The following is a 14,334-nucleotide window of genomic DNA, read 5'->3' on the forward strand; positions in this document are numbered from 1 at the left end:
GATTTTCCCTACATATTTGTATGTAAAATGTTGATCCCCTATTCTGGCCCCATCTTGCCCCTGGGGGACACGAGTTTAAGAGACTTGAATCTACACTATGTCAGGAAGCTTTCATGTAAATTTACACTTTTTTAAAAATATTTTTTTTCTATTTATTAGTTAGGCCAATTCAACTTAATACGCCAGTTTCGAGATAGGAACTCTTCTGTATAGGAGGTGCATTTAGTGGAACTTTGAATGCCTAAGTGGGACAGAGTGGATATGCAGCCAACGAGGAAGACGATGAAATGCATTAAAAGCGGCTTCTCTTTAAATATGTAAATGTGGGAAATACTAAATATTATCGAAAGAAATGTTTTACCGAAGAGGAAACAAACAAACAATGTCATATTTGCAAGAAATATCTTGGATATGGTACTTATGACCAGCGAAATAACGTGATAGGATAAGAATTCTATGTATTTAATTACTCGCTAAATACTTATCACTTACTTAGTTTGTGTATCAGTCGAATTCGGGTTATCAAACAGCGTATGAGAAACTTACTGAGTACATTCACTTACGCTGTGATGAATATCTGTCCCACTCCCGCGAGTAAACAACTTCTTTCGCGCCTTACTATGTACGAGAGTTATCCAAAGGGAAATAACTCGGACGTATCTCGAAACCGGCGTATTAGTAGATTATCATCCAGGGTCACGAAAAAGTATGGGGCGGGTGGGAGTATTTTATTTTTTAATTTTTATTTTCTGAGAAAAATATTAATCACAAACGAATCTTTGTCAACAAAAATATATCATTTAATATCAGATGGATATCAATCTATGCTTATTTCAAAGACGAATTCCATGTTAAGCTTTAATATCAAACACAGAAAGAGACCTAACTTCTTCAAGATATGCCCGTAAGAACGTAAGAAATTAAGAAGACCATACATCTATTTTCTTCACGTGGCTTTTCACGTTGCTAAATCGGAAATGTAAATAAGAAATGTAATTTATGGAGTCGGACATGAAAAATTTCCGGAAATCGCAAGTTTTGCAAAAATAAAAAAATTCAAGGTAGTCCCATTTTTAAGGGGCGGGCGGGGATGATAATCTATCAATTAAGTTGAATTGGCCTTATGTTAAACTTTGATCCCAAATTGTGGCCCCATCCTAGCCCCTGGGGACATGAGTATAACAAACTTGAATCTACACTATGTCAGGAAGTTTTCATGGCACAGTAGTTTTTGAGATTTTCAAAGATTTTCCCTATATATTGGTATGTAAAACTTTGATCCCTTATTGTCGCCTCATCCTATTCCCGGGGGCCATGATTTCAACAAACTTGAATCAGCACTATGTCAGGAAGCTTTAATGTAAATTGCAGCCCTAGTGGCTCTTGAGAAGATTTTTTATGCAGGTTTTTTCTAAGGTCTTGATTTCAAGGGTCAAAGCCTTTCCAATTGGGAACAAGAGGCCCATGGGCCACATCGCTCACCTGAGTCACCTTGGCTTATATTTAAATATTTTTCCTATATAGATTAGCATGTAAAACTTTCATCCACATTGTGGCCCCAACCTACTACCGGGGGCCATGATTTTTACAAACTTGAATCTGCACTATGTTAGGAAGCTTTTGTGCAAATATAAACTTCTTTAGCCCAATGGTTCTTATAAGGAGAAAATTTTTAAAGATTTTCTATTTATTAGCTATGTAAAACTTTGATCCCCTATAGGGCATCCTGACCCCATGGGTCATGAGTTTAACAAACTCAAATCTGCACTATGTCAGAAATGATGATGTCCCCATTCACAAAATCAGTTTGCTTCATGCATCAATGACGGGTTTAATATTGAACAGTTAAGAAATGCATGCTGATATTGCACACTCACTTTAGATGCCAATATTGATGAATTCTCATCTATTGTGGAATATTTTGAGTGAAAAGGGATATAATTTAACAACTTTAGCTATATAATAAAAGGGTTATTAAGGTCTTCCGTCTCCTGTGGAAGACCTTACTATTATTGTTCGCGTTCTTCTTCTTCATTATTATTATTATTATTATTATTATTTTCCTTGGTAGTACACGCGTTTTTCTCAGCCATTTCTCGATCGATTTTCACGAAATTTTTAGGAAAGATGTCTTTTGGTGACGAGACTTTGCTTGCAAAATTTCGTGCTTGACGTCACTTCCGGTCAGGAGTTATCTCTCTTTTAGTGACTTTTTGAAGGGCCTTGTTGTCCACACATCTCCGTTAGTTTTGAAGCTAGAGTCTTGAAATTTCTACACAAGATAGAGTAAACATTTTATAAGATTTGTGGGGGGATTCGATTTTACCGGAGGCGATTTGCCTAAAACCTCGCCTGGACCTGAAAAATGGATGCCAAAATTTTTCGCCGATTTCAGCGATTTTTGACCTTTGATCTCCAATATCTTTTTTCTTGCAAATATTTTGTTAAGACATGTAGAACAAAAGTTGTGCACATTTACAAGATCTTTTCGAAAATATCAAGATTTAGGGGCTAGCCCCTTAAATTAGGGATCTAGAAGGGCTCAAAGTCTAGATCAAATATCTCAAAAATCGTTAATATTTTGGTATAAGTCAAAGAACAAAAAATGTTCATCTCAACAATCCAAATCTATTCATATAAAAATTTAGGTCATATGTTACGTAATAAGGGATTTCAAGGGCCAAAACCATAAATATTTTACCCCTTGTATCTCGAAAACGACAAATATTTTGAAAAGCAATAAAGAACAAAAGTTGTTCAGAATGATGATCTGAACAATATGCATATTTCGTTTTTACCCTATGTGGCCCCGTTAGGGAGCTACAGTTTGGCCCCTAAAAATTACTTCTAGAAATAACTCGAGAACGGTAAAGAATTTCTAAATACTTGTTGAACAAAAAATGTTTGAAATGTCATGACCTTTCTTACGATATCAAGCAAAAGGGGCTGACCCTTTAAATTAGGGGCCCAGAAGGGTCCAAAGGTTTATGAGAATATCTCAGAAACTATTAATATTTTGTAATAAGTCATTGAAGCGGAAATGTTCATCTAAACGAGCTTGTTCTTATCAAATCAAAAAGTAGGTCATATGTTACGTAATAAGAGATTTTAAGGGCCAAAATCATAAATAATTGACGCCTCATATCTTGAAAACGACAAATATTTTGAAAAGCATTATTGAACAAAAGTTGTTCAGAATGATAATCTAAACAATATGTACATTTCGTTTTTTCCCTATGTGGCCCCGTTAGGGAGCTACAGTTTGGCCCCTAAATATTTCTTGTAGAGATAACTCGAGAACGGTAAAGAATTTCTAAATACTTGTTGAGCAAAAAATGTTTAAAATGACAAGGCCTTTCTTACGATATCAAGCAAAACGGGCTGGCCCTTTAAATTAGGGGTTCAGAAGGGTCCAAATGTTTTGGAGAATATCTCAGAAACTATTAATATTTTATAATAAGTTGTAGAAGCGGAAATGTTCATCTCAACGAGCTTGATCTTATCAAATCAAAAAGTAGGTCATATGTTACGTAATTAGAGATTTTAAGGGCCAAAATCGTAAATATTTGATGCCTCATCTCTTTAAAACGACATATTTTTTGAAAAGCATTATTGAACAAAAGTTGTTCAATGTGTCATAACCTATCGATCAATATCAAAAAATGGGTCTGTGGGTCTCATGGCTCGCCTGTAGAGTCGATTTTTGTCGATATCAGTCGATTTCAAAAACTTGTAACTGGTAAATATTTTGTAAGGACATATTGAACAAAAGTTGTTCAGTTTATCGAGATCTATCGATTGATATCAAGAAATAGGCCTATGGTCCTAATGGCTCGCCTGTAGAGTCGATTTTTTGTCGATATCGGTCGATCTCAATAACTTTTTACAGGTAAATATTTTGTAAAGACATATAGAACTAAAGTTGTTGAGTCTATAGAGGGCTAACAAATGACATCAAGAAATAGGCCCGCGGGCCTTATGGCTCGCCTGGAGAGTCGAATTTCAAACGAATTTCACCGCAACTTTGCTTCAGAAGCTTATGATATGAAAAATTGATTATATCTAAAGTGCCTTAAAGTCAGAAACTAAATTGGGACTCATTTGTCTTTTTTTTTTTTTTTTTAACTCCGAGTGCATCAACAAATCGGACGGAAGACCTACTCGTTGCTCGCAACGAGATCGTGTCTAGTTGAACTTATATTCGTAAATATTGGCACTCGAAACACAAATTTCCAGATTAATAATTCAAAATAACGTGTAAAAATCAATATATGCACCCAGGGGTGTATGAGCCAAGTTGCATGGGATACATTGTAAAGTCAGGAATGATGTGGCATATTTATAATTGTGAAGAACTAATTTCAGTTTTAAACTTTTTGAGTTACTGTCCAGAAACCATATTTGTCTGAAGTTTTCAATCTATTTTCGGTCACTGTGACCTTGACCTTTGACCTTTTTTTCTCCAAAATCAATAGAGGCCTTGCTATGCTGGTATCCAACAATAAATCAAAGTTTCATTTGATTCAAATTAAATAATTTCGAGTTATCCTCTGGAAACCAAATTTTTTTTAAATTTTAAATCTATTTTCGGTCACTGTGACCTTGACCTTTGACCTATTTTCTCCAAAATCAATAGGGGTCTTCCTTACCTGGTACCTAACAATATCTTTAAGTATCATTTGATTCGGATTTAAACTTTCTGAGTTATCATCCGGAAACCAAATATTTCTGAAATTTTCATTCTATATTCGGTCACTGTGACCTTGACCTTTGACCTTTTTTCTCCAAAATCAATAGGGGTCTTCCTTACCTGGTACCCAACAATATATCAAAGTTTCATTTGATTCGGATTTACACTTTCTGAGTTATCATCCGGAAACCAAATTTTTCTGAAATTTTCATTCTATATTCGGTCACTGTGACCTTGACCTTTGACCTTTTTTTCTCCAAAATCAATAGGGGTCTTCCTTACCTGTTACCCAACAATATATCAAAGTTTCATTTGATTCGGATTTAAACTTTCTGAGTTATCATCCGGAAACCAAATTTTTCTGAAATTTTCATTGTATTTTCGGTCACTGTGACCTTGACCTTTGACCATTTTTCTCCAAAATCAATAGGGGTTTTCCTTACCTGGTACCTAACAATATATTAAAGTTTCATTTGATTAGATTGTAAACTTTTCGAGTTATCGTCCGGAAACCAATTGTTGACGCCCAACCGCCCGCCCGCCAACCCGCATCACCAAACCAATAGCCGAGTTCAACTTGGTTGCAACTCGGCTAAAAATTCCGTTCCCTAGAAAAGTTATCCAGAAGGCAAAGCATCCAGATTAATGGCGTCCGGATTACCGATCGAGGCTACACTGTAGTTCAGGAAACATAATCCATATCAACTTACCCTTCTGTCGTGTTTTCTGGGGTAGTGAATCCTCCTATTGATGTGTTTACCATTGTCTTATCAGTAACTTTATTGATGGCTGTTGTTAACGCTTGAACAGAGGAAGAAGTTGTCGGTTGGCTGGTTGTTGGTCTCTGTACTAGGGCGTAACAATCCTGATCTACATGAGTTTCAAAATCTATTACATTTAGAATCTATGAACATAAAATCACAACCATAATGATCTGAAATTACTGGAATTTCATTTCTTACATAATCACCAGTGCGAGATTGACTTTATACCCATATGAGATTTTTCTGTCTTACGCTGCTGCGACATCATTGATTGTGACGTTATATATTTTCTATATGATTTACGTATACACAGTGAAGTAAAATATTTTGTATTATTTCATTTGAATTTTGATTTGAAATAGTTTTCTGGTGGGGCCAAAAAAATTAATAAATAAATTCTCAGGCCAAAACTTTCAAAATTTGATGAGGCAGGCAGGTATTTTCTTTCTTTTTTACTTGGCTGTAGCATGATCGAGTTATTTTTACTATTCATGTTGACTGTACATAGAACGCTTTCTCGTGTATATATTTACATGTATATATATACAAATGTATATATAGAATAAGCAATGGAATTTTTATTTTTATAAAGAATAGGTAAATTCACATTACTTACTATTAAATGTATACTATTATTCTTATAAACTTGCACATATTAAATGGGTATGCATTCAATAATTATTTAATAAATTTTATCAAAACCTTCTGAAAGTTAATTTACATAAATATATCTATTAACAAAAGAGTTAACTCATTTACATAAATTAGAGATTGTTTTTATGAAAATCAAATGTCTCCCCAGCTCCCTAAATTGGAAGTGCACCAAATGAAACCTCCTCCTTTAATGTACTGCATGGTATGGAGGAGAAAGCATGGGCATGCAGGAACATATATATAGACATTATGAATTCCAACAAGCTATAGAAGAGTTCACAAACTATTTTACACCCTCCACCCCTTTTAGATCCACTATAACTTAAAGGATAATGATTGGATCCTCCTGTCCCTATAATATGCACATCTGCAAATGACATTAAAGTATTGTACAAAGTCCCAAGTTTATTGGATAAGCCATAAAGTAGAAGTGTTCACGTGTTACTTTAAATCCTCCACCCCTTTTAGATCCACTTAAGAAAATAATTGGATTCTCCTGTCCCAACAATATGCACATCTACAAATAGCAATAAAGCATTGTACAAAGTTTCAAATCTATCGGATAAGCCATATAGGAGGAGAAGTGTTCACAAGCTATTTTACAGCCTCCACCCCACTTAAATCCACTATAAATTTTAGGAAAATCATTGGATCCTCCTGTCCAAACAATATGCACATCTACAAATGGGAATGAAGTAATTGTACATAGTTTGAAGTCTACCTGATAAGCCATATAGGAGGCGAAACATTCACAAGATTTTGTGACAGACAGACGGACGGACAGAAAGTACAAAAACAATGTCTCGCCCTGGATAAGAGGGGAGACATACATGTAATAAAGAAATATAGATTGGGGAAAAAAATTCCCTGCGGTACTTTTTAAAAAAAACTGTTGATTAAATTTCTTAGCCTGAACAACCTTGGTTTTTTTAATTTTTTTAGTTTGGAGGATATTTAGTCTATATCTAACTGCATGTACACCATTTTCTGGTTTCCTCTCTCTGGCTGTCTGATTAGTTTTTGCATTGAAGTTCAAATGAGGATTTTGATAATTTTGAATTTTCTCAAATCTCCTGAATTTATGCACTAAACTGTGGGTAAAATGTGAGAAAAATAATCCTTCATTATTTACTCATGTGGGATTGGGAAAAGGAAATTCGACCTTTGGAACAAGATTTGCTATCTAGGCCACGGCAAAGCCGCGTCCTAGACTCACAGTACATCTTGTCCTATTGGTGAAATTTTCCTATATCCCACACTCATACTATAGTGAAGGATTCTATTAGTCTCATATTAATGTCTCTGTAGATTTTTTCTTCAATAGAACCATGCAAATTAATTACCGTTAATGGCTATATTGTTGGAGATGTGTCGGAATTTAATGAAACTTGGAATATATACTCGATCTACATAACCTAACTTAATTGAATACAATAATAATATAGGGTTATTGAACTTATATTGGTGAATATTGGCACAAGTTGGCTGTAAAAATGCACGAGCTTGCAAGTGCATTTTGACAGCCAACGAGTGCCAATATTCACCAATATAAGTTCAATAACCCTTTTATTATATAGCTAAAGTATTTAGTTGTTAAATTATATCCCTTAATTTTTACTCAAAATACTCCAAAATAGACGAGAATTCATCAATATTGGCATCTAAGGTGAAAGTATGCAATATCAGCATGCATTTCTTAACTGTTTAATATTCAGCATGCATTGGCAAGCTATTGGTTTGTTTATGTTGCTACGGCAAGGTCAATATTGAATGCTCATACTCGGAATGTTTCGGGCGCACACAATTTACGCATTTAATGCAAAAATTCTCAGAATATTGAATGCTAACATTCTCTAGATTTTACGCAGATTTTATAATAGACTATTTATTAGCTACAGTGAAACTTCTCCAAACCGGCCCCTCAGAAAACTGGTTCTCCCTGAATATCGGCCAATTTTCAAAGTCCTGGCAGAAATCTTAACAATTCCTTACAAAGAAATTCTTACAAAACTGGCCGTCCCTGAAAAACAGACATCGGCCACTTTTTAAAGTACATTTGTTAACAAACATCTGTAATTTACCCTTATAATACCAGCCACTTTTTGAAGACAAGAAAATTTTGGCCAGAGGGTGATCAAAAACAGCCAGGTGTGCAAATTGACTGACCAACCAGCCAGGTGGGAAATTATCTTCTGGAGGTGTTAAAAAAACAAGTGCATGGCCTCCATAATTTCTGTTGTTTACCTGTGCTATCATGGGTATTAAGTGACACTTGGCTAATCCAAGCCACCCTTCCAAATTCTGTACAAAATGAAAAAAAACCCAGTTAGGAACATATGGAATGAATACAGTATCAAATGCCATATTGTTGCACAGTGATCGCGAAATGTTGAAATGTTTTACAGGACATTCAGTCTGGTAAACACAGAAACATATTACCAGACCGAATCACATTTTACTACACCGAAAAAAAATTCTTCATACTTTTTTTGTTTCTCCCTTTGACTTTGAGCCTCCTGGTCATTGGATTTTTGTTTTAAAGGTTTACCGGGGACTCAGCATTAATGTTCCATTTTAATTGGAACATGTTGCCGTTTTCGAATTTTTTTTAATAAACGTAGTTTCCGAAATTGTTGCCGGAAATTTACCGGACATTCGGACCGGAAATATAACAAAGTTTACCGGACCTAGAGTCAAATTACTGGACATGTCCGTTGGTCTGATGACATTTTGCTTTCACTGGTTGCACCATACTATCGCATGGATACAAGCGGTAGTTGATAAAGAACAAACCCATGACTGTTAATGATAATTATTAAATAACGATTAAATTTCTTGGTTTTCATAGACTTAAAATTCCTAAGAAATATTCAAATTACAATTTCATATTTACTACAGTAACTGTACTTTTTAAAAACGTCAAAACTTTGTTAATGATATAAGCGATGAATGTAAACAGTGTTTATAGGTAACAGGAATTCCATTAATAGGCTTCTGTGTTTTCTTTAAGTATCCTATTATAGATTTTCAGTTTAAAATTAGACAATTTCAGCAAGAATTCATAACTACCTGCAGGTACAAATGGACTAATTTGATCTCTACCGATAATTTATCATAGATCACCAGAACAAAGTAAACAGTACCTACTTTGACAATATTGAGATAAAATGTCTCTAAATGCAAAATTCTCGATAAACCGTCCATCCCTATAAACCGGCCGTTTTTATCGGTCCGAGAGCCGGCAGGTTTAGAGAAGTTTCACTGTATATAATAATGATTTTTCTTCCATTCTATGAGTAAACATGGAAATGAGTGACACTTGGTTTTTCCCTTTTTCTATTTTTAGATACATTGAAAAATCAGACAACAGACCTCCAGATAAGGTGCATATCAGCGTAAATACTCATTAAATTTGACCAAATACGCATTTAAGTTGAAAATCATGCGTACAATTACGCATTAGCGAATGTAAATACGCTTTACACTCCCAAAGTAATGCGTATCTGCAATACATGTAGTAAAATAATATAAATACGAATTATCTATTCATATGAATTGAGGTTAGCCCAGGGCTTGATCATACATGAAATTTAGCGCTATGAAATACGTTTTCATGACAATCACAATTTTGAAAAATTGGAAGAGTTAACTCAAAACACTATTATATAGCTAGGCCTACTTGTTATACTTTAATTCTTTCTTAAAGAGTTAGTGTGCGGTCGAAAGCACAGAAAAAAAACTTGTATAATATCAATCGTGGATGAATGATATACAGAACTGGATCATAATCATGTGACTGAGTGTCTGACATATTCAAATTTAATGCATCAATGATAAATATCAATGAAAAGTTTTAATAAAAAGAATTACAAAGGATTTCCCCCCATAAATAGCTGGAGTGGCCTTTTAGTATAAACTTTAAGTTAAAGTTTAACGGAAGAAGTATCGTTTATCTGGTGACATCTTCTGTGCAAAACAGCAAAGGTAATCAGTAAATTAGCAAAATTATACGTAGTCTTTTGAATTTTTCTGAAAAGCAAAATACTCATTGATTTGAAAATCAGGGGGTAAATACTCTTTGTGGTAAAAAATTATCTGGAGCTCTGACAATTAATATACTATTCTTTTTGGTTTATTGAAAAATCTATGCATTAATTGCAATTAAATTATACTCATTTCATGATATTGCAGAGAAAAATAGGAATTTATAACACAAAAACAATCTGATTTTAATACAAAAATATGAAAGTGTTAAAATAACGAAAATGTTGAAATTTTACCAAATTTCACCTATTTGCACCAAAATAGGTATAGTTGCCCGAGAAATATGCTTCATTTGACATCATATTTGGTACATGTGTAGAGCCTATATATTTTTTTTCTAATACGTGTTAAAGGGAATTTGGTTGCAAATGAAATTCTGTGGAAGATTTGGATGGAATATTTTTATGCAAAACAAGATGCCCACAGGCCTTATTATTAGCTAAAAGTATCACTTGACTTACAAGAGGCCCAAGGCCCACAACGTTCACCTGAGTTGGTTGAAATTGGCCCAGTAGTTCTGGAGAAGAAGATTTTCAAAAGTCGTATTTTCACTATTTCGCTATTATCTCCCCTTGGATGGGCGTCACCCTTGATTTGAGTAAACTTGAATCCTCTTCACCCAAATATGCTTTGTGCCAAGTTTGGTTGAAATTGGCCCAGTGGCTCTGCAGAAGAATTTAAGATTTTTAAAAGTCATTAATGTATTTTCACTATTTTGCTGTTATCTCCCCTTGGTGAAGGGTGTGGCCCTTGATTTGAAGAAACTTGAATCCTCTTTACCCAAGGATGTTTTGTGCCAAGTTTGGTTGAAATTAGCCCAGTGGATCTGGAGAAAAAAGATGAAAATGTGAAAAGTTTATGACAACAACGCCAACAGACAACAGACAAATTTCAATCAGAAAAGCTCACTTGAGCTTTTGGCTCAGGTAAGCTAATAAGTGCCAAACGGCTATGAAATCCTGTTCTGCATATCTGAGCTGAATTCTAATACTTAAATTAGCAACTAGAATAAAAAAAGATGTGTTATTAAAACTTGAGGAGGTATGCTACACCAGAGAAATTTGATGTAGATGAAAAGTGGAGGATATGTACATATGTACAACAATATTTTGAAGTTGAAAATTTTCAAATTTACTTCATTTTGTCAAAAAATATAGTTTTAGTAGAAGGTAATCTGGAAAAAAAATTTAAAACCCTGCTGAACTCGAACCTGCGATCTACAGGTAAGCAGTCGGTATGCTAACCTACTCAACTACTCCGGTATATGGTATTCAAATTAAAAAGGAAAAGTCAAATATTGCTGATATTGATTTTTTCATCCATGTTTTTAAAGGAAGTCAGCCATTATGACATTGTAGAGTACCTCCTTAAATGCCCTTGAAAGGCTTTGATGGAAGGCTTTACATTTATATGTTACATTAACACGATATCAGACCTAGCAGTGTCCTAGAGTCAAACCCAAAGTTTGCAAAATTCATAAATTTGTTACATGTACACCCTTCCCTACTTTTCCTAAATATATGCAGTTAGTTTTTATACCGTAAAAGCAAACATAAACTTTAAGAAGTCTTTCAAATGACAATTTAAGACAATAATCACTATAATAATTTTGGCTCCACCCTGGAACCAAAACCGTTACCCCTGGGATCATCAAATTTACAATTTTGTTAAAGGTTAACCTACTCCTTCTAAATATCTAAGTAGTTTCAATTTAGTATCAAACATCAGGTTTTTTCCGTGTGTATACCATTTCCGCTTTGTTCGTGATGATTTCAGAATCGCGGAAAATAAATCAGCATAAATTTAATACAAAGTTTTATTTTTGTAACTGCAGTTATACAGAATAAAGGTAATAGTATAGTGAAAGTTCTGTGTTTGTGTGCTTTGTTTCCCCCTATATCTTGTGATGTATTCATGATCCATTCTTATTATGTTTGTCATGCATTGTTTCCCTTTGTACTCTCCTGGATAATGAGATTAATAAATCAGTAAACGTAAATGGCGTGATTTGTACCATACACCACATGGTGTCAGAAGTCAGATAAAAATCACACCCATCCATCGCTATCCTCAGAAATAAAATACAGAGAATTTTAGATAGGAATCTATCATACACCATGGACATGATTATTTCACCTATCATGCCCAGATTTAACTGGGAGGCCCTGGACCTCGATCGTAAAAGAATGGCTCACATTTCTTCAACACGTAGAATTTTGGATAAAGACGAGCCCTCTGAGCTCGAAAAATGAAGAGGAGCATTGTAACTACTTGATTATTTGGATTGGCGATAAGGGGAGAGACATGCATACATTCCACTTGGAACCTGTTGGAGGATGACAGTAAGAATTTCTCTGTGATCAAGGAGAAATTCGAGAACCACATGAAACCAAAGTCGAATTTAGTATATGTATATTCAAGATACAAGTTTCCTAGTAGGACAGAGAGAAGGTGAGACTTTTAAAAAATAACCCACTGCTTATGGTACACATTTCTTTGAGCTGCTATTTATCAAATTGAAATTACTGGTATGTGATTGTCGTTGTTCATGACCTTTTATTTGGTGAACTTGTGCTGCACGTGCTGTGAAACAATGTACCAACGAGTGGTTGGAATAACACAGGTGTTTTATACAGGATGTCGAGAATTTGGGCATTTCATAAAAAGGTGTGAATATCTTCAGGGAAGTCTACATACGGATATGTACCAAAAACACCAATGTATCATTAACAACAAGTACAAGAATTAAATGATTTGTAGTTAATTTCTAAATAATGAATGGGGTGGGGGCATGTTATCCAAGCGAAACGGTTTTTTGGGTGAACCATTTCGGAAATTTTATTCTTGATATTATTATGTCTTTTATTTCTATGTTTTATCCCACTGAGGTACACGGTGGCATCGAAAGAGGTACAGGTGACATCCACGATGATGCGCGGTGCCCCATGGACTTCAATGTCTAGCTCACACGCGAAAATAGGACTTCAAAGGTGCCGACAATTTTAAAGGTCCTCAGTGTTTTGGGCAAATTTTTTCCACCGTGTTGCATGGAACACCCATAAAACTCATGTCGTGTACTGTAATTCTCATAAACTCTTTGTTCTGAAGTTGCTGCAAAACGAAATGCTGGAGAAACTTCATGTTGGACATCAAGGAATCGTCAAGACTAAAAACCGTGCAAGAGACATTCTGTTTCAGAATGGTATGGTAAAAAGACATTGAAAACCTTGCAAGTTCCTGTGGAAATTGTGCAAAGTACCCAGCCATGAATCCTAAAGAACCGATGATCCCAAGCGAATTACCTACAAGACCTTGGTCAAAGATTGGTATGGATCTTTTTGAACTGAATGGAACTCGATCATTATTTACTCACTGTTGATTACTTGACAAAGTGGCCAGAGGTGTCTAGACCCGAATCATTGACATCTAAGTGTGTGATTACTCATGTTAAAAGCATGATTGCCAAATACGGAATTTCAAACATTGTCATAAGCGATAATGGCCGCAGTTTAGCAGATTTGAATTTAGGGAATTCATACATGTAAAGGGATGTTAGATACAGTACCCGCAACGTTATTCTTGACATTCCTATCGTGCTCTATCGTGCGTGTATCCTATCGTATCGTGCGTGTATCCTATCGTATCGTGCGTGTATCCTATCCTATCGTGTATCAGGTTTTCCGTTTTCTATCGTGTTTTGCGTTTATCAGGTCTATCGTGTATCGTGTTTTGCGTGTATCAGGTTTTCCGTTTATCGTGAAAATCGTTTATCGTGTAGCTTCGGAAACTATCGGGATCGTTTATAAAATCTAATGAAAAAGTACGATACTTTCCGAAACCTTTATTCGTTTTGTTAAAGAAGTTATTTTTAGGAATCGAGGAAAGACGGTATATTTGAAGGAGAACATAAAGTTGTCGATTTTAAGGCAGAAGAAGAGATATTTGTCTGTCCAGAGAGAGAGTGAAAATTTATCACAATTTAATTCTAAGTAGTCTGGAAAGTAGGACAGTAAACCGAGCACAGTAAATCTGAAAGCTCCTTCTGAAGTTCATAAACATTTGTCTGTCTAGAAACAGTTATTTGTAATTAATACTAACAGAAAAATAGGGAGTTCCGATTTGAAAGGAAAAATCAGTAAATTACATTGTTTATCACATACATGTATATTTTAATAATGGTTC

General features: G+C 34.8%; 2 protein-coding genes across 5 annotated transcripts in view; one reads left to right on the forward strand and one right to left on the reverse strand.

Moving 5' to 3' along the window:
- LOC125677196 (platelet endothelial aggregation receptor 1-like) overlaps positions 1 to 14,334 on the forward strand; it is a 351,642-nt gene that overhangs the window by 222,931 nt on the left and 114,377 nt on the right. The gene's annotated exons all lie outside the window — the stretch shown is intronic.
- Positions 1 to 14,334, reverse strand: part of LOC125649582 (uncharacterized) — a 172,572-nt gene that overhangs the window by 73,120 nt on the left and 85,118 nt on the right. For both annotated transcript variants that reach the window (XM_056157956.1, XM_056157957.1), the window contains one exon: positions 5,401 to 5,560. In XM_056157956.1, coding sequence (XP_056013931.1) covers positions 5,401 to 5,560 — 160 coding nt within the window. The remainder of the gene's footprint in view (positions 1 to 5,400; positions 5,561 to 14,334) is intronic.

The sequence above is a fragment of the Ostrea edulis genome, chromosome 3 (assembly GCF_947568905.1).
Source record: "Ostrea edulis chromosome 3, xbOstEdul1.1, whole genome shotgun sequence".
Classification (NCBI taxonomy): domain Eukaryota; kingdom Metazoa; phylum Mollusca; class Bivalvia; order Ostreida; family Ostreidae; genus Ostrea; species Ostrea edulis.